Source organism: Hypomesus transpacificus, chromosome 1 (genome assembly GCF_021917145.1).
Source record: "Hypomesus transpacificus isolate Combined female chromosome 1, fHypTra1, whole genome shotgun sequence".
In the NCBI taxonomy this organism is placed as follows: domain Eukaryota; kingdom Metazoa; phylum Chordata; class Actinopteri; order Osmeriformes; family Osmeridae; genus Hypomesus; species Hypomesus transpacificus.
Window position 1 is genome coordinate 4,996,029 of NC_061060.1, and position 21,495 is coordinate 5,017,523.

Genomic DNA, 21,495 nt, shown 5'->3' on the forward strand with positions numbered 1-21,495 from the left:
CTAAATGGCTGAATGTTGACTGCAGCTACAAATTCAAGTTTGAGTTTATCGAGGCCTACAGTAATAGAAAATACTATTAATTGATGCATAATTAGTTGTAATTGTTTGAAACATTTAAACCCCCCAAAATCTTGTGAATTTGTAAAAAAAAAAAATAATACATTGATTACATTAGGCCATCACAATTCTGGGACAATCAAAGATCAAAAGATTTCAAAAGAAAAAGTTTCGGAATTAATTCAGGATGCCATTCATCTTCTCATTCATCTTAGTGGTAGCCCAAAGTGCACAGCTATGCTTGCATGCAGTGCACATTTTCAAAGGATGTATTTCCTTCAGGGTAATTATCTCCCACCTAACAGTAAGTGCCTGTGTTGAGGGCCGCTTTACCCCTTTGAAAAGTTTTAATCACCTATTGAAAATGTGTTTTTTTGGACGTTGGTAGATAGTAGTCCTCTGGTCTAAGCCAAGGTTCCAACTTACCATAGAAAGAAAATTTGACAATTCGGGTGTACGCTTGAACAAGATTTATTTATTGGCAGCAAGTCTTACCATTACACACTGTCATGTCATTGAATAGGCGTGATGCCCTGTCCCAGCATTCAGCCACAACAAGTATAATGACCAACGATCTCCTGCTAATGACCAGCCCAGGCTCCCTTTTTCCCAATGTTCCATGACAAGAAAACGATGGATATAACTGTCTGTTAACACCCACGAAACCACAACACACGGGTCAATTACAGACCCTCCCTGATTCATAAAGCAGTTGGATAATTAGGCTAGCTATAGCTTGCTGCCTGCCACAACACATGTTGCGGGTGGTCCTTGTTAAACAACATTAATGCAAAATGTGGGTAGGGTACCAGTGAAGATGAGGTGAGATTGGCATCACTAGGACTGTGTAGTTGTGGAAACGCATCACAAATCACATGCTAATTATGGGGAATGCCTGCTTTGTCGTTGATTGAACGTAATTTCCATAAATTGATTAACTGAATGGACTGCTGCGGTGTGGAGCAGGAAACATAGAGCCCTGACTTGTTGACCCCTGGTTTATCAACTGCTGACATTCTGTACATCAAAGTCAGCTGGTGGAACATGACATCATCATAAATAGGTCACACCCTCCTTCAGCATATGTGTGTGTGTTTGAGCAATGTATCTTAACATGCATTAAGAAAATGCAGAACACGTATCATTCAAAGATCAATTATCTGTTTATAATGTACAGAATAATCCATAGTGTATGTTCTTCAGACCTGGGTCAAGTACTATATTGCACATGTGCAGTGATACTACTGGAAGACACCCAAAACTCGCAAATTGTGTGGTACACGCAAGTCCAAGTCTTTCAATGCTTTCATATACTTAATACAGGTTTTATTTCATCTGTTGATATGCACCATTGTACCAGAGTGGAAATACAACTATGACGCCTGGCCGAGCCAAAGCAGAATACATGCAAATTCAACTGTACAGTAGAGATGCAGTCAGTGTTTAAATTGAGGGGCCTGGGGGGGAGGCGGGGGGGGGGGGGGGGCTAGACCCCCGATTCTAGTTAGGGGAGCCCTATAAGAGACACATGTGATGGTGGGGGTCCTGTGGTACCAGTGATACCCACCACCTAACTCACCGTCTACCTTGGGGACCCACCCAAGATCAATTCGAACACTCGATACAAGTAGCTACATTTTGTAAATATCAAGTCAATGGTCTTGACTTGACCCTACTGCAGAGCTGTGATTTTGCACACATCTTCAGCCTTCCATCTCTGACAGTGGCTTGTGTTCTCCAGGGGAATGTTATCCTCCTTAGGGACTGATTTAGGACCATAAATCCTTATCTTAAGAGTGACAGTGGTTGGGGTCATACTGACATGACAGAAAGGTTGAGTTTGAATACTCCTGAAAAAGCATCCTTCCTTTTTCTGTGGAACACTCAGATTTAAGATACATCCTTAACCACTTACTTTTACTTTGTGCTTTTAGTAGGTACAACTCTTACATAGTTGCAGGCAGTACGCAGAAAATGTGAACTGTTTTGGACATACCCCTTTATCTTATCGTTGTGCCTTAAACTGGCGCAAACCAATTTGCATCGGTTCTCTAATGTACTGTTGTCATAAAATAGCCCAAAAATCATGCTGGCTTGAAACCTGCAAAATTGCACCAGATGTACCAAATCATCTGGTCATTTCTGGCATACGCTATAATATGCATTATGTATGATGTAACATGATACATTTTTGTCTGACACACAATATATTGTAGGACAGTAGTGACCATTTTTGACATGGGGCTAATCTGAAAGCATGTGCCTCCTTTACAAAGTTGTGACTTATCCAAACGTTAGACCAGCGGTTTTAGGAAAGAGACAGAGGAATGATGCTTGTTGGGAGTATTTAAGCCAGCCGTGGGACTGTTGCTAAGGGGACAACAAACTCTTTCCCTCCAAACTTCTTCCTGTGTGACCTCTGTATGTCAGAGTCCTTCCTAGGTCACCCATTGTGACTTGTCTCCCTATTCTGTCCACCACTTCCCTTTTGTGTAGAGAGACTATGAGATTTGACTATGAGTCAAGTGTACAGTTTTAGTCAGCTATGGTACAATATGGGTTGTAACAGGAAAAAAGGCATTTACGAAACATGGCTGTGCTTCCAGTAATGTAAAACAACAAACTGCAATTTACAGCCATACATTTTTCAAATGCTCTGAACATTTGGAGGAAACTGATTTGCTTTTGATACAGCTGTATTTCTGAAAGCGATATTCAATAATTCTGAGGTAGAACAGTACTTCAGTTGGCCAAATATTTTGTGGAACACAAAAAGGTTTGTAGAGTGATTTCCAAAGATCAATCTCCATTGTTTGAGCCTTAGAACTGCTACAATGTTGTTTTAGACTGTACAATCATGGTTTGTTCTAGAAAAGTTTCAGATATGTTTAAAAACTGTGAAATTCAGCATTGTAAAATGAATTGTTTAACTGAATATCCAAAAGCAATTACTCAAATTAGCAAAGATAGACAACAATGCTAATAGCCATACGTTTACCGAAAGACAGTTCCTCGAGGCTCCAGCTTTATTGAAACGCTTCAACGCTACCTACCCATTCCTACACAATGTTGAAAGATACTAACTGCTATTGCATCGGGATAGAGCAGGGTATCCCCATGAGCAGCATTTTCTCTCAACAAATGTTTAAAATGGACAATGTTGTTAATTAAAAAAAAAAAATGCTAAGATCTGCGAACAGACGATGTCTAACGATAGTTGGGGCATGCTGTAGATTTTTAGTTAGATTCATTTCTTTGTACCAAGCAGGGTAACTGTCATGCTATGGATTTATGAACGTATCATTGTAAAGATTCATGAACAATACGTTGTATGTATCAAAGAATCTTCCTGCCTGGTTAGCTTTGTATTTCAAATGTGTTGCACAAGTTCTGCCATTTTTTTATTCTCATTATTTTTGCCTATTGTATGGTTATTTTATAATAAAATTGTTATATGTAATGAACAAAAATCGAAGGATAGTTCTGTTGTTTTTAAATGTTTAATGTCTCTGTATAAAATAAAATACAAATGGTATGAAGTACACGCTTCTAACTCTGATTCATAATTGTAATCCGAATTTTATAGTCATCATTTGTTTGCATGCATATTTTATTTTACAAAGCCAGCACCACTGTAGCCTGAAATACACTAATTTGATGAGCAACCCCTTCCAGTAACCTACACTTTACTGTACTGGTAAGACTGTATGCAAGCACCTACTGTATTGTATTTTATGTATTTAATTTTATTTACATGTAAAATATGTATTCATTGTTGTTAGAGCATTGACCTCCCTGGATCTTAAGGATGTTCTCTTGTTAAACTGATGGATTCAGGGGATCTGACACACACACACACACACACACTTAAGGCCCTATTGTATAATAAAGCCTTGTAATCACAGACATTAGACATTTCCATCTGAGTTAGCCTGTGGTCACTGCTCCTTATGTGACACCATTACAACCATCCTTATGGAGCCTATGGTCCCTTATTTATTCATCACAGGAACAATTTGCATGCTCCAGCAAGCCTTATTCATTTATGAGGTTCCCTTAGCATTGGAAGGGCTTAGTGTGTGTGTGTGTGTGTGTGTGTGTGTATGTGTGTGTGTATGCATGTGTGTGTGGATATAGGCTACTGTGTATCAGTATGTGCTTGGTAATCTTCAAGCTGCTCTAAGTGAAAGTCATTCGCGCCGGGACAGCTCTTCCACCTACTAAATAATTTCCCAAACGAGGTGGGAAGAAGCTTTTTATTTACCGTCGCTGTTTCCCAACAGTCTGTGGCACAGAGCCAAGCCACTGACAGCTAAGATTTATAGATTTAATTGCCTAAGGTAACCATGCAATAAAATCATCTCTAAGATAGATTCGTGTGGCATGGCGAGCCATCAAGGTAATTTTTCAACAGCTTCGGCTTCGATGTCTGCAGGTTACTCACGCAAATTGATAAGTCAACGCATCTCATTAATGGAGTGACTCTAACCATTTGTGAAATGAAATGAGGGATATTTTCCTCAGGAAACTTGAGAGGAGACTCGGTACATGCTAAATGGCAGGTTGAACGATTGCACATATTATATGTAATTACGCCACCTTTAGAAGACTGAACAAATATGTGTGAAGTAGATCAGTGTGTTTCCTAACCGGGGGGACGCGTAGGCCAACCCTACATGGGAAGATTTTCCAAATAAATAAATAAATAAATAATAATAAGCCTATATACATATATTTAAATCTCATAGCCAAACATTTAATGAGGTCACTGGTGTGACATATTTAGTTTATTTTGAAGTTATGACCATTTCCAAAAATATTAATTTCCGGGTGCATTCCCCTGTTCTCCCCCGCCAGTTTTCACTATGACTCACCATTTCATTTCAACTATAGGCAGCCAGGTAGCTTTGAGAAGAAGGAAGACTAGCGATGGACCACTTGCTGAAATGCCGCGCTGGACAGACTCAACCTCGAGAAAACCTTGACAACTGCTGTTGTCATGCTGCCCCCAAGACTGACCAAGATGAGTGAGAGACATTTTATTTGTTCATTTTTAGGGGAGGTGGTTTGGAACTATCCTTGTTATGAAGTAGCCCTGTTAAAAACATTATGACTAAGAGGTCCTTATTGTCTATGGTTACATATTGGGATTGGTTGGAGTAATAGGCTACTTCAGTACATCTATATTCTACCTTGGAATTAATTCACACATTTCTCTTTCTGAAGATTTCTTAAACCTTTGGGAACAGCACATTGCATTGATTGAAAACGGCACTCTGAAAATGATGAGGTATATTCAAAGATTATATGCTTCCCCCTATCTTTTCCAAAATTACCCTCCTGTGAGCCATTTTAGAACAATAGATCTTTATAACTTAAGTACTACTGTGAATCATGACTACACTTTGATTGTAACTATTCAACAGTTAAGATTAAGGAACCCACTTATATTCGCTGATGATATTTCCAAAGTGGTCGTTTTCGAATAGACAGTTTCTCTTGAACTCTTATCATTAGTTTGAATGTGATTTTTCATTCACGTCATTTTATAGCGCAGTGGGGCTGGTGGTTCTTTGTCAACTTCTTAATTGAATGATTCTTGATTAAGAATATATTTCCTGGCGAGAGCGACACATCACATTTTTGCAGGGCTGTAATTGGCTGCTTGTTAGATGCCCACCTGCTCCTGAAGCGGAGACAACTCCATTTAATTCCCCTGTATCTCCATCTGACTGGCATGTTCTCCAAGCCCAGCAATCAGACTGATTGTCAAGCCTCTTTACCCGTGCAGGTTTCGTATTGGATGATAAAGTGTTTGTCCTATTAAGATCATCCATGTAAATATGCTAATGTATGTTGTCAGCTGAATTCTCGTTCCATTGCCAACATGCTTTATTTCTCCCAAGCTGCACACTAACAGGCGAGATAAGGCCATTGACTAAGACGATGTCTTGATGTCAAAGCTTGTCAGAGTGTGCCAGCTTCTGTGTCTTTATGTCCAACTTAATGATGAAAATGCTGTTTCTTTTATGGAAACATTTTCATTTGCAAGCAAATGGGTTTCCCTATGATCCCGCTCATTGTCTCACACAGACGAGATTTGCGTAAAATGATTTGAAAACAATTTCTAACCTTTTTAGATATAAAAAGAAAAATCCATACAAAGCCACCGTGTTGAAGTGAAAATGCTTAAATCCCTGGTAGCAGACCCATGTTGAACAAGTATCCCTCTAGTAGTCCCCTTGCAAGATTTAGTTTTCCCAGTGGGAATGTCAGAATATTCCCCTGCCTGGTGTTTGGCTGCCCTGTGGAAACTGAGCTTGTCAGAAACCGTCTCCAGGAAGTGTTGCCATGCGCCCTGCGTAGCAGTCAGTCTGTCAGGCGCAGGGCCTGTCTTCATACATCACAGTGCTGCCGTGGTAACAACGAGCCGTTCGCGGAAATGGCGGTGGACTGTTTTTTATCACCCTGCTCTCCGTTTGACGAAGACCAGCTTTCTACTCGAACCTTACCACAACACACACACACACACACACACTAGGAATCACAGCCACCATATGTGACAGTGTCTGCCCAGGCTTTCCGGGGTTATAATAAGAATTTATTTTCTCTTTTCCTCCTCGGCACGATAGGAGCACCAGATTGGGAGGAAGCAGATGATGTATGAGCCTTCGCTTGTTATTTATTGGCCAAACTATTCCAGATGTGGAGACATCATTTATGTCTCAGCCAATCAAACCCTCTGGCGCAACCTCCATTTTTACCCCCCCCCCCTCCCCCTGCAACACAGATTCCATAATTAGAGTTTGTTCAGTTCTTGAATGCTGATGCCACTGTCTGAAGAATCAACATATTACGTACTGACCTTACCAGACGTGTGTAGGTGGTGGAACCAGGTCAGCTATCTGGAGTTATTGGAGATAAAAAGATATTGGAACAGATGCTGTTCACAAATCAGAAGTGATGCAGTTGACCCCCTGACAAGCCCTCTACTTTCTTTCTGGCTGCTGAGGGAGAGGTTGACCTTTAACCCCCCTCTCACACAACACTGCTACACTGCTTCCGCTGGAGTCTCAGTGTTGTGGTGATTGATAGGTCCATGTAGAGATGAAGGCCGTTGCGATAAACAGCTGGGGTGCAGCGAGTGAGGTCTGGCTTGGGGGGGGGGGGGGGGGGGGGGGGGGGGGGGGTGTAAACATAGACACACAGAGGCAGACAGACAGACAGACAGACCAACCGACAGGGAAGCTGGGAGACAGACAAGCAGGCCGGGACACTGGGAAACAGAGAGCCAGGCAGGGGAAAAACATGCACGCAGGCATGCAGACAGGCAAGCAGTCTAACTAAAGAGTAACAGTCAGGAATGAAGAAAGACAAGCATAGGCAGACAGACAGTTGACAGACACATACTGTATATACCTGATTTATTTTATTGTTCAATAAATCTTCCACACAAGTGAAAGATCAAAAACCGTCTTTCACTTCACTGTTTTATCTTTGTTTGACTGGGGCCTTACTCCAACATAAACATGTTCTAGGCTCTTTTCTGAGAACAGGGAAAAAATTTCGCCTTTGTTCTACAAACATAAATAAAGAAAACAACTTTGCTGTTGCTTTCGGCCAATGTCAATATTTGTTTCTGTCAATTGGAGAAAAAAGAAAACCTGATCAAATTCAGGCTTTAAATTACCACCAAAGAAGAGGCTTTTTACTTGAGTTCAGTGACAAAGCCGCAAGCCATGAAAACTAAGTCTAACCGAGATTTTTGATGTAGGGGGTTGAAGACTCTGAAATGCCTCTCTGGAACACAGCCAAGCTAAAAAGTGATTAGACTACGGTGTTTCACCTTTTTGGCTCCCTGTGGGTAAACTGACAATAATTATCACACTAGGCTAGCCAGCTATTGCATTAAGTTGCTTCTTTGTTCTCTCTGACAAACTCACCCATTAGAAACCTTAAGGCAGACATCCATGTTTACACATTACCATGGCAACAACACTTCCAGATTCTCATTTGTTGTCAACAAAGCATACAGTAGAGACACTGTTGAGTCAACAGGTGGAACATATAGTTTTTCTGGATGTGTATAGAATTGGCTCAAGCAGAGCATTTAAACTGTTTTTTTTTATTTTTATCAATCTGACTTGCTATCATGATAGGACACGTGATGAAACACATGTTTGTGAGGAACTTGGATTCAACGTCTTGTGTGATGTGATGGTTGTCATGGGCCACAGTGCCCAAAACTAAGTGTTTCGACTGGCCTTCACCAAAATACTCTGGAATATGATATCACAGATAGTAATTATCCGCAAATTTCAAATGTTTTTAATTGTACTCAATAAAAGCATAGTCTGGGAATTCACCTGCCTTTTTTCGGTTGAACACGCAAAGTTGCAAGTGCTAACTGGTGTAGCGAGGAGATGTTGAACGGCCAAGGTCAAGGTTTTTTCCGGTAGACTCGCAGCAAAGCTGAATTTCCTTGAGCTAATATACGAGGAACCTCAAATGGATTCTTTGTTCAAAGAGGCATCAGAGGTGGGAAAATGCTCCCTTTTTGATCAAAGTGACCTGTGCAGGTCATTCAGACGGTCTCAGTAGCCCTATTGCGCATACTGCATCCTTCCTTGTAAGCGTGTGGGTGTGTGTGTGTGATTGTTTCCTTAAACCCATCTCCTCTGTAAGCCACCTTCCCTAAGGGAAAAACGGGCAGGACAAACTGACTCGCCCCCCCAAGGAGGAAGTCTCCGAAAAACGATTAATCAGACCGTCCAATCTTCTTCAGAGGGACCCAGATGATATGGAGCTGGGAGGTTGTCGGGGGGGATCCTGGTGGGCCCGTGTAATGGAAACAAATGAAGAAGTATGAGGACTGAGACAAACCCATATCAGTCTCTAGCGACGCACACGCCGCCTTGATGCGGCTAATCAATCTTAGGGAGAAAAGCGCAGACACCGTCACTGTCGCACGCACACACATACACACATATTCCTCTCTGTCGTGACAGCATTGCCATGCCATTCACGATGAGTCTCATGCAAACCTTTCAGACCCTCCTCCTGACTCGCCGTCCTCTCTCCTGTCTCCCCTCTTTCACTGTTTGGCCTGCAAATGCTCATCTTTCTACATTCAGAGGATAGTTATATGTGCCGTTCTTTATATATACACACAGTACATCACAATGTGTCACCAAATACAAGCCCATTTGTATCAGTTCATAAATTCACATGGCAGTCATAGTTCCACCTGACTGCAATATCTCAATGCAGGTCTGATTCTCTCCTCAGACTGTAAGAAATATTATTATTATTAGTCTCTAAAACCTTCTGTAATTTGTTCACTCATAATTATCATCTTACCCCCTCCGAGGTACTCTCCAGATAAAGACCGTTTTTGATTGAGGCTGTGCACTTAATTAGACTCAAATCCCATTGAGAAATAATGAAATTGCAAATATATCCTCCCCCCTCCCATCAACTCCCTGTTAAGTGCTGCTGCTTTGGTAGTGTTACTCACACACATCATCAGACATGCAGGGTCTCGCTGCTCCAAAAAAGAAAAGAAAAAAGATATAGCTTTCTGAGGCATTGCCATGGAAACGCCTCGTTTCCTCAGTGTTCTGTAGCTAGTTTTGGGGAGAAGGCAGTGTTTGTGTGTGTGTGTGTATGCGTGTAGCAAGGACAGTCAATATTCTCTCCTGTTCTACTGCCAACAGTCTGACCTGCTGCCTTCACCCCCCCCCCCAACCCGCACTCTGTCTCCCCTCAAGGCAAGACTCTCTAAACGATTCATCATCTCAAGATAGAGTGGAATATAGTGTATGTGTGCGTTGAAGCCAGACTCTTTAGATCCACAGTAGGCCTATTATACACAATAGTGGTTTAGTAGGGACTACACTTGCAAACATGCAGCAGGGGGATCAGGGGAATGGCTCGACATCAGAGGTGACAGTGTTGAGGTGGTGTTTGGATGGCGGGTGGCAATGTGCTGCAGGATGATTCGACTCCACAACCCGGCTCCCGGGGGCTCTCCCTAATGCTGCTCATTTAGCAGGCTCCCAACATTCTGGCTCCCTCTCTGTGCCACACACGGGAGAAACACACACACACGCACTAGACACAAATCTGTTTAAGATTAGGTCAAACTAATGTGTGTGAGTTGTTTATTGTGGTGCGTTTGTGTGTTTTTGTCTCTCTCTCTCTCCCTTTCTCTCTCTCCACCTGCTGAGGAAGTGACAGCAAATAATTAGAAGACAGTAAGTGGCTGAGGAGCCAGAGGAAATGATTGACAGGTTAGCTTCTACACCAGGGAAAAGAGATAGTACTGGTGTGTGTGTGTGTGTGTGTATGATTGACAGGTTAGCCCCAACCAACCGGAAGAGGAGATGGACGGCCCCCACACACAGGAGAGCCACACCAGCCTGCAGCAATTCTCCAAACAACAACATGTCAAACACACATGCTGGAGGCACCGTGGGAGCTCGATAGGTGTGTGTGTGTGCGTGTGTGTGTGTGTGTGTGTGTGTGCGCACAGGCGTGGGTGAATGTGTACATGCAGGCACAATCAGGTATTGTATGTGTACACAATGGTCATTTGTGTTGCTTATTGTGTTCATCACAATACACTTTAATGGTGATGATTGGCTATTCATTACTTTCCAGATCACTTTGATCGAGTTGAATTAGTGGGATGAATCTCAGTAACAGTGATCATAATACCATGTTCTAGCCCAGAGATCACATTTCAACGTGAGATTCCCGTCAGAGGTTTCCCTAAAAAATGTACTCCACTAACCCTAAATGTCAACACAATCACTCCTCTCACATCATGACAACATATACACATGCCTGCATGAGGCAAGAGCACTTACTACAAAAACTGCAGGAGTTTGATAAATATTAAAGTGTGGGGCCATTACAAGAATATTCAAATGTCATTTTGATCTGAATATCAAACACCCTTTCCTTTGAGCTATTCCTCAACCGAGTTGGACACCAAACTAAAATGGGATTTGTTAAGAAAACTCATACTTCTGCTTTATTTATATTATGAAAACAACTGCCCAGTGTCCATGAATCATAACCTTAAACTGTCACTTTTTAAACTCCAGTAGGCTGTTAAGACAAGCTTTGATGAAGAAGACATGAAAGGATAAAGATGAAGAAACCAAAACTGTCTTAACATTTCAAACTACGCGGATCGAGTGAGCGGTAATTAGTATAATTTCCCCTATTTGATGTGCGAATTAAATATGGACCAAAAGCAGAGATCCTCTCAACACTTGTCAGAGACCGACCTTTGATAGACTGGTTGGTTCCAAGAAAATCCTGCATTGGCTCAAATTGGATTGGTTTAAATTTCAGTTTAAATTTGTTCAAGAGAAGGTTCAGATGTACCGACCTGTAGTGTAGTAGGCTACAGTCGCTGTCTAACCTATTGAAAGGTATAGGGAGGAAAATACGCTGCCAATATTTACTAGGTCTATATATATATTTTAATATATCAACTGGACCCGGTGAAGAGGTTTGACCCGTCAGTCTCTCAGCCCCGACATCCAAGCTACTTCACAGCAGTTTGGAATGGATTGTTCTTTCGGGGGGTCATTTGCATTTTTATTGCTAGGTGTTGTGATGATAGCTTGCGTTAGGCCTATGCGAGACCGGGACAGTGACGAGAGAGCGGAGGACATAATCAGGTTGTAAATCGTCTTGTTGTGAGTTCAGACCTCGGCTTTCTTTACATCTTAAAAGTGGTTTTGGTGAAAGTATGACGCTAGCTGGCCATAGCTTCTGTTAAATATGACATTTTGCGTGGCAAAATGAGTAGACATACCACGCCCATAGTGTATAACAAGCAAGGTGGTGAGTCTTGGTCCTGGCACAGCTGGAGCAAGTTATCCCTGAAGGTGGAAGTGGTTGAATGAAGACTTAAACAAAGGCCAAGCCAATTGTTCTACCAACCAGTAATTAGTCAAGGTCAAATTATTAGAATTCCTTCCCACAGTTTAGTCCAGTACAATTGTCATCCGTGTGGACGACATGCTGCACTTGTGGACGGCTCTGTAGTTTTTCTAGCCTTTTGGCGCCAACGGATGGTAAATGGATGGTAAAAGTAAACAGTCTGATTGTCTTTCTGGAAACAAACTCCTGTCTAGATCAGCAGTGTTCCTGGCCTGTTTGAGGTATTTCTTTGCCATTTGTATGTATTCAAGTCAGAAAAAAAGTCCTTTGTGATGTGTTTTTATAAACAACTGCTCAATTACCGTCATCTTTTATGGATTATGGCAAGGTTTTGTTGTTTTCCTGCCAGTCATGGAAGACATCGCCTTAACCATCACTAATCAGTCACAGTAACCTTTTCTTTCCCCCCATATCTGCTGAATGGAGATAATCTTTCTCCCCTCCCGACAAGTGTTATCTAATATACCTAACAGGGAAAGAACACAGTGCACCTCTTATCTGGCATAATGTGATTATGACTTGGCTGTTCGCTTGTAACACTGTATATCGCCATCCCAGACCGTTTACCTCTGATTCAGAGTTTAGATGTTACATTGCGGAATGAAACGTTTTTATTCCACAGATTAGAAAAGACATATTTATGCCTGCCAGAATGCTAATGAGCTAGCCAATTAATGAGCTTCTATCAGTCTTGACTCTCTTTGCTTGAGGCTATGACATTTATCACAGCCTGCAAATTGATATAAACATTCTACTATCCCCATTAGAGTGTTATTTTCCTCAATAATAATTGTGCATTGTATAAATAATATTTTTGTAGCCTTGTCTCTGTTCAATAATATATTGGATGGTCGTCCCTTGATGATAAGTGCTCTGCTTTGCTGCAAAATAAATGACGCGTTTCCACCAATTACATCAGGGCTGCGCATGTGTCTGCGTGTGTGCGTGTGTGAAGCTGTGCAGTAATTCTCCGCGTTTCACTACTGCAAAACCCTTTTTAATTGGATGTTTAGGACTTTTCGGCGTCTTTGTGCTCTAAAGCGGTCTGATATATGGCTGTTTCATCTCAGCTAATGTGGCAGAGTGCTTTAAGGAATCTAACAATACTCCCTGGAGACTCATCTCCCCCTCGTTCCACTGCTTCCTATCACTATTATCATTAACCGCCTGTGTTTTCACACACGGCCAAGGAGGTGGCGTCCTCGCTTTAAACTCTAATTCCCAGAGGTCATTAGTAGGACTGTGTGTGGCTCCGTCGCCCCAAGCCTCCTGCCTGGGCCGCCCCGACATGGTGGTACGCCGTAGACAGATGGCTGTGTGTTGTAGAAGATGACAGGCCGTCACAGCAGATGGCTGTGTGAAAGACACAGACCCCCACGACCAGGCTTCGAGGAGGAGGGGGAGAAGAAAGGAGAGGGATAAGGAATTGGTGGAGAAAAAGAGATGGGGACGGAGCGGAGAAAAGAGGAGGGAAGGATACTGTCGGTGCAGGAGGAGGACTGGGGAAGATGGGAAGGGAAACAGGTGGAGAGAGAGGAGGGTTGAAGCGCAAGAGATGGATGGAGCGGACAGTTTGAAAAAGAAAGAGAGGTGGAAGGAGTGGACTAAAGAGGATAGTATGGAAGCGGAGCTGGAGTGGGATGAGGGGAAAGGATCGGCGAAAGGGGTGTTGAGGAGAGAGAAGAAGAGGAGAGGGTGGGAGAGAAAGCCACCGGCCTCCCCCCACACTGGGATGTTTTTGTGACGGTAAGTCAACATTGTGTTTGACCCAGCTGTGTGATAACACGCTTCCTGCCAAGGTGGACCACATCTCTGACTGCGAGTGCCCTTCTAACACTGACACCATCAGCCTGGGCTACACTGACGGACTGTAAGTATGACAGACTGTTAACATGATAGCAGGCCTCCGTGGGGACAGTCGGCGTGTGGGTGTGGGAGGGAGTAGCGATAGAGGAACGAGGGAGGGAGAAGGGATGAGGGATGGATGGATGGATGAAAGTTAAGAGTGGTGGTCAGGGGCAATAGGCAGTGACATGGGAAGAATCCAGGGTAATATAGGGCTGGAGGGGGCCCGGTCCCTGTGCTGGCACCTCTCCCTCACTGGGCCAGATGGACGGCCATCAGATCCCGGGCAGAGCGGATGCCTCCCTGTCACATACCCGCTGTGTGCATGCCTCCCCGCCATCTCAGCTCTCCAAGCCATTACCTGACGCCCCCCCCCCCCCCATCCCGCACACAGCCCATAACCTGCCCCCAGTGGTGGTGTTACCATACAGGTCCCCAGTTCCACACAGCCTAGCCCCATCTCCTCCCCACCACCCACATGGCACCATGCCAAGGGGAGGGTAGAGCTCAGTGGTGAGAACACTTGACTGCAGATCAAGGGATTGCAGGTTTAAATCCATCCCTATACTGTATATTGATTTGGATAAAAGCATCTGCTCAATGAATGCATGCCCTTAACCAACCCCATACCTCAGCTTCTCTATATCACAGACATCTGCACCTTGATTTTCCATGAACAAACTGGAGCACTTCTATAAAAACCTCCCACTGTGTTGATCTAACTCCAGGCTGATAGAATAACCAAATGTCTCAGGATCCACATACTCACACCCACACATACTCGACACCCACACGCATCTCATACCACTCTGCAGTTACTAGATCAATATGAATCATCTAAAGCAGTGATCCCTGACCACGCGCATTGATCCCCGATCCTTAATCAAATTTTGGTTTTACATGCTGAACACACGTCGTCCATCATGTTTAGGTCACATTGTCGTTCAGTTAATGTTTGTCTACTTAAGGGTAATTACATTGGTAATGCGCGAAGGAACCAATATTTGCTTGAAACAAGGTTTTATCTGAAAGGGCCAGCAGGTAAAGAGAAAGACACGTGTCCTTTCCAATCAAGCCAAGGTGGAAGGATGAGGATCTTGTAGTTTAGATAGTTGCTGGGATAGTAGATGCCACTGTATGAATGCACGTATTTGTTTACTGTAATTGAAAAAAGTTAGCATTCATTTAATTAATGTGATTTTGTAACAGCCATCAAACGTTATCTCAGTTTAGATTTTCCAGTGCATTCCCTCCCGAACACTTGTCATATTATGACTACGCTTCCTGTCTGGATACAATTTGACTAACGAGATAACTTTTTCCAAGCTGATTTTTCAAACGTCCAGGACTGGGAATTCCAAAACTGCTAATGTAAAGTTTGAAAGCACAGACGCAATCCTGCTTTGGCAAAAGCAATTAAAATATCAGCTTCAATCAGTTGGTGGATCCATCTCCCACTGTCCTGACCTTGCTTTCGAAAGAAAACACACAAAAAAACACAAAAAAAGGTAGTGGAATTTTCCGGCCCAGCTGGCAGCAGAGCCTGTCTATCGGCCCTGAATACATCAGAGCTCCCCAAGGATCTACCTCGCCATCCACTGCTGCTGCCTGAAAATAGGCTACATTCCACAAAGTCTGTGTGAGCAAAAGTGAGAAAGAGCATGCATCTGAGAGATGGAAAGAAAACCTGTCCTAACGAAGGACAATTGAAACTTAAGCTGATCATCTTCATAGTCCACTTACACCATGACTACCAGAGAGCCACTACTTCAGTTATGAAAAGCTGTGTGTGTGTGTGTGCGCGTGTGTGTGCACATGTCTGAGTGTGTGTGTGGAATGAGGGACACATTAAACTTTGTGCTGCAACCCAATATATTTATTTGAACAGACACATCCAAAACTACATTTACAAAAGATATGTTTTTACAGAGATAATCAATATGTCAACCATGACTAGTCCTATCCTTTGACTATTATTTGTCTTATTCTATACTCCACTATGCATATCGTTTCCTTTTTTTGTTTTACAGTACATTCGATACTATTTCTGCATCAAATCTGGCAGAAACGCATGTGCATTATTGAACAAATGTTACAAAGCTTCAGTGAAGCTCAACCTGAGGCCAAGGACCTCCCTTGAAACAAAAACATTGCTACACACACACACACACACTCCATGTGTACAGTTGAAACTACAGCTCTTCCTTGCAAAAAAAAAGAGCAATGTGTTTTGAGTAAATGCTGTTACACAGACCAAGTTGAATTCCCTTAATGAGTCTGAACACATTCAGAAAGTGTTTGTATGCTCTACATGTTCCCTTTCCTATCTCTCTCACACACACACTGGGACTGCGTTTAGAATCCCTCCCACTGGTGGTAAACTAGGAGGATCGAACTGGCATCAGCATGACTGTAGGAGGCTGTTCAGTAGTGGCTCCATCCTCCTCACACAGCACCCTTCTCGAACGACCCTTGTTGAGCAGATTCTCAGTCGATCTCATTGGGATTCTGTTGGGCACTCCTGTCGTTGTAGTCTTTAGTTTGCGGGCTACAGTGATGTCATGCCGGCTTTCATCTCTGCGGTGATGTAGAGGAGCTGCTGTCGAAGATTTGAACGCCAGTCAGGCTGATGAGGATGAGGATGGAAGTAGCTCATCTTCCTCAGCAGCGTGGCGTGATGCGTGGCGTTGTACAGGTTGTTGTCTTCAAAGGGGTCGTCCTCCAGCATGTATAGCTCGCCGGCGTGTATGTCAGACATGTTGGCCTGGAAGGAGGCGGGGTCAAAGGTCACCCATAGGGTGTAGTGATAATCCCAGGAGCGCATGGAGTAGCCCATGACCCGGATGTCTTTCAGGTCTGGAAGGTCGGAGTTCACCTGGAAAACAGCAAGTACTCAAATCGAACAGGGTTCTTGGAGGTGAGACATGTTACCTTTTGAATTCTTGAGAAATTATGATTTCCCTACCGCTCCTTAAATGTATCTAATGATATCTAACATGATCAGATAGGTGTGAACATGTGGTTCTCTAGCCAGCTGTTCCCTGATCTACTTTGATCAGATCAAGGAGTTCTTTTTGGAAGGTAGAATATCAGGCTGCAGTTTGGAAAGTTCCAATGGAGTGTAATTTCATGTAAAGTATGTGTTAGTTGAGTTTGCTAGTTGTGCTAGGCCCAGACTTCTGAACACAAGTTAAGCCTGGAGTAGGACTCTGAAGCATCTTCAATTGTATTTGTTTAGTCTAGCCTAAGGTTTAAACTCAGGGAAACCAAGTATCTTGTTTCTGTCTAGGTAAACTATGACTTGTAGACTGCATTAGGTATCGTACCTGGGGCGTGTTGGAGGGGCGGGGGTACTGGCTGAAGGCGATGGCTTCTGAGTCCCTCCCTCTTTCTCGCCGGCCAAAGTTGTAAGCCAGGTTGCTCCCCTCGGTGCACAGCTGGACCTTGAAGGAGACGTCAGGGCAGGGGTGAGGTGCTCGCAGCCCAGCCAGGTAGGACACCGTGGGGAACACATCCACCAGCTCCACCACATTCCTCACCACACTCCCCGCTAGCACCAGGAAGGGAAGGACAGAACATGACAGAAACTGTGTCATGAAGCTGATGATCATCGTCACAATCCAGAGGGTTGATATATCCATTCACACTCATTTGGGATGAGATTTAGTCGGTAGACCCATTCAGAGATTCTTAACACTGACCTGTATGACCAGGAAGCCATCCAATCACTGTTTTATAGTTTATAAGTTTTTTTTTTCTGAATTGGACATTAGGTACCTTTGAAGACCTCCGATTGGTTGAAGACGTCTATGAAGGGGAAGTTCTTTCCTGCTTCTGTCCAACCAAACTCTGTCGTCAAGTCGGGTACGTAGAACATCAGAGGAACGCGTGTGGCTACTTCAAAGTTGCTGTACTTGGCCCACTCCCCGTGTTCACCAAGAGACCAGCCTGAGGAAAAAACACAAACATTTTTGCAGTGTGACGGAAACTAAATTGTTTAACTGCCGCTGCTAATGATTTTGCGTGAAATTTACTATAAATCTGATTTAAATTACTGTTTACTTTATATAATGTTCATGCGACCAAAAATATTCTATTATTTTCCTTTTGCACCACATGTTTATTATGTGATTCTTTACAGTAACCATTAAAATGAGCCAATCCATATAACAAATGTAAACCAAGCTGAAAAAATAATCAATCGGTTGTGGTCAAGTAAACCAATATTTGATTAGGTTATGAGTCCTTCAAGTGAAGACTCAGTCAAATCAAAACTGCAAAGGGAGATTTATAATGAAATCACACTGCCATCAAGTGGCCTAAATGAGAAATGCATGCAAAATGACAAAAAGTCGTGTGAGGCTGACATTAGATTTATCCATCCCTTCCCTTGGGACAAAAATCAAGGGTCTGTTTAATCACTACAGACTGATAGGACCTCACTTTACGTTCCTATCTAAAACTAAACAAGTATAACCCAATAGACAATTTAGTGGAGATGGCATGGTGTACTGTGATTGAGGTAAAATGCATAGGTACAGAACAAAGACATCAAATAATTGAATGTATAATTAATTTCGAAAAATTAATTTACATAGTGAAGCTGGCTTCACTACATGGCTCATACTGTAGCTTGTTAAAGACTGACCATAATATCACAATAATTATAACATGTACCTATTAAACCTCTGGGTTGTGAATATAATGGAAATATTAAAGCTAGATTGTGGATATATAATGGCTAAAGAATTCTAGAACATGAATAGATGAATGTTAGAATGTGAACAAAATATAGATGTTAATACTCCAAAATTAGACCAAAAATGTAGATATTGAAGCTGTCGCATGTGGGCTGTATACTGACCGTGGTCGGAGCTGAAGACCACCAGGGTCTGATCAGCCAAACCCAGCTCATCGAGGGCGCTCAGCAGGCGGCCCACCTGGGTGTCGATATATGACACGGCTGCAAAGTAATGCTGCCGAATCTTCAGCTTCAACACACACAAAACCAACAGTTACACCAGTTCAATTCAACCCGTATCCATCGAAGCACTTCTAAAAATCCACGTCAGTCGGAGAAAACGGGAGTGAGTGTCCCTGTTGAACCTGGAAGTCTTGGGGGATGGGTCCGTAGGGGAAGCTGGTGTTAAGGCCCCGGACATCCTCTCTCCTCCTCAGGTCCATCCAGGGGTTATAGGCCACGCTGGGGAGGCCCGGCGGCACGTCTGGGTCTGGGGCCAGGCTCATCTTCTCCAGGGGATACAGGCTTAGGTACTCCTGAAGGGTACGATGGACACAGACACACAAACCCGTGTCAAGTCGTGTCTCATAAGCGGTCACACTCACCCGTCACACTGATCACACGCGTCTGCTTCCTTATAAAAAGAGCGGCTGGGTTCATGTGCTTTCATCGGGGGGAGGTGTGTGTTCTGGACAGTCCCCTGCCTACCTGAGGTATCCTGAAGGGGATGTGGGGTTTGTGGAAGCCCACTGCCAGGAAGAAGGCGTCGCCGGCCCGGGCGGCAGCCCCCAGCAGCCTGGTGGCTTCCTTCGTGCTCTCCAGGTCTGGCAGGGTGGCCAGGGGCATCTGGCTCACGTTCACAGCGCACAGCAGGTTCTCGTGCAGCTTGCCATCCCTGCCCCTGCACATCTGCAACAGGGAGGCAGGAGGCTTAAGCCACAGCTGTACCTCAGACACACCTGGCTCAAAGGTTAACACTCGGACTAACACACTCAGTCCGCATTGCATCACAAGTGAAGGGCTTGTGCTTGTTTTTGATACGACAACATCTTTTTGATGAGTGCCCCTTACCTTTATGACAAACTATTTAGGTCAATACAGAGCACAGTCATGACACTACGATAACATCTTATTAGGACTAGGAATACTGACTAGGTGGACGTTGTCAGAAGTATTTTTTTTTATTTTTTATCAGAATCAGAAGTATTTTATTCGCCATGAATGTTTGCACAAACAAGGAATTTACTTTGGCAGGGAGGTGCATACATTAAACATATAGGAATATTGAAACTTAAATATGTGTACTAACTATACAAAAGGAGCAAAGTCTAGCTAATACTAAGGGGGGTCTAGCTAATACTAAGGGGAATAAAAATATAAATATAAATAAATATTGTGAGAAGGGAATGAGGATGTATCCATGAAACAGGAAGGGACTAGAGAATGGAGTGAGTCAGGTTAAACTAGGAAAAGGGAATCAATGAGAGGGTGGGTCAAGGTGTCCGAGAGCTGACAGGAGGGCCAGGAAAACAAGAACTGGACACCACAACAACAGACACTGACCTTCTCCTTTTCGTAGGCGAAAGAGGCGGGATGATAGGGGGGTACAGACCAGCTGTAGGGGTAATCATCTGTGTGGTTGGAGACTATTCCTTCAGAACAAAACACACAGACCACATAGTGCTATAGTAATTACAAGGTCAAACTGAAATTCCAGAATGGCTTAAGCTTCACTGAAATTCTTGGTGGCTATATTGGGGGGGGGGAATGTTGTTTAAAGCAATGCAACCCCAATTAAGTGGTTCATTTAACACATGAGACAACAAGGAGCTGTAAAAACAAAACATCATAATAATTATAGGAAATGTGAATCATGTTAATAAAGTATGATACTAAGTTACATATTGGCCAGCCATCTTACCAGGGTGAAAAACCTTGCCAACCGACATGGTGGTGTATCCCCGTGATTTGAAGTACTGAGGCAGAGTTGTGTAGTTTCCCGCGTGGACTCTCCAATAAGAATTAAAGTCATACAATCTCGTTGTGTCTGGTCTGCGACTGGTCAACATTGACGTCCGACTTGGTCCACACACTGCTTGCTGTAAATTGAATGGAAGGTCGAGTACACACAGGAGGCTAACACGGAGGTTCCCCACCGATATCCGGACAGGAACAGTTAGCGACATATTTTGATTAACTTACAGTCTGTCAACTTACCTGTGCGTATGCTTGGAGAAAAACTTTGCTTTTGGAAGCAAGTTGATCAATATTTGGCGACTTCACAATTGGGTCTCCGTAACACCCCAAAGTTGGCCTCATATCGTCCGCCATAATAAATAAAACATTGAGTTTGTCTAGATGAGAAAAACATAGTTATGTTTGTTCAACTTCATCTAACAGTTTTGTCTCATGGCCAGTAATCTTACCTTTAGCATCAAACGCAGGTGCACAGATAAGAAAACTTAAAGCGCAAAGCCAGGTATGGAAAAATAGTAACATTGCTGGGCACCAGATGTTCCAAATTAGAATGATGGAACGCTATGTATCTTGTGCATTATGTAATACAATAATGCATGATTTGGCAGCAATATTACTAATCCCTTTTCCACGGTCGGCGTCTGTCAAAAACAAGGCAACGTCTCTTCTTCTAATTTAATGCAATAACTTCCTGACAAGAGAAGCTCCTCCCCCTTGTTGTAATTTGATTGGCTTTTGGAAAACCATGAAATGCGACGCACCGCCCCACAAGATTAAAGATCAGAGAAGCTATTATGTTTTGTTTATTTTGTATTGAAAAACTCTAAGCGAAACAGTAGACGATTTTATATGACGGCAAAGACACCTGAATACAAAATAGGCTGTATAGAAATATGGTAGAAAGAGTAGGCCTA

The 21,495-nt window shown here is 43.1% G+C and overlaps 1 protein-coding gene across 1 annotated transcript; it reads right to left on the reverse strand.

Annotated features, from left to right (window-relative positions):
- Positions 1 to 15,728: 15,728 nt before the first annotated feature.
- Positions 15,729 to 21,310, reverse strand: ids (iduronate 2-sulfatase). The gene is made up of 10 exons (XM_047031569.1): positions 21,031 to 21,310; positions 20,822 to 20,958; positions 20,526 to 20,703; positions 20,168 to 20,256; positions 19,313 to 19,513; positions 18,970 to 19,140; positions 18,728 to 18,854; positions 17,641 to 17,811; positions 17,190 to 17,413; positions 15,729 to 16,738 (listed from the first exon to the last, which is right to left on the reverse strand). The coding sequence occupies exons 1-10, from the start codon at positions 21,101 to 21,103 to the stop codon at positions 16,412 to 16,414; spliced, it is 1,698 nt and encodes a 565-aa protein (XP_046887525.1). The 5' UTR covers positions 21,104 to 21,310; the 3' UTR covers positions 15,729 to 16,411.
- Between the last annotated feature and the right edge of the window lie 185 nt (positions 21,311 to 21,495).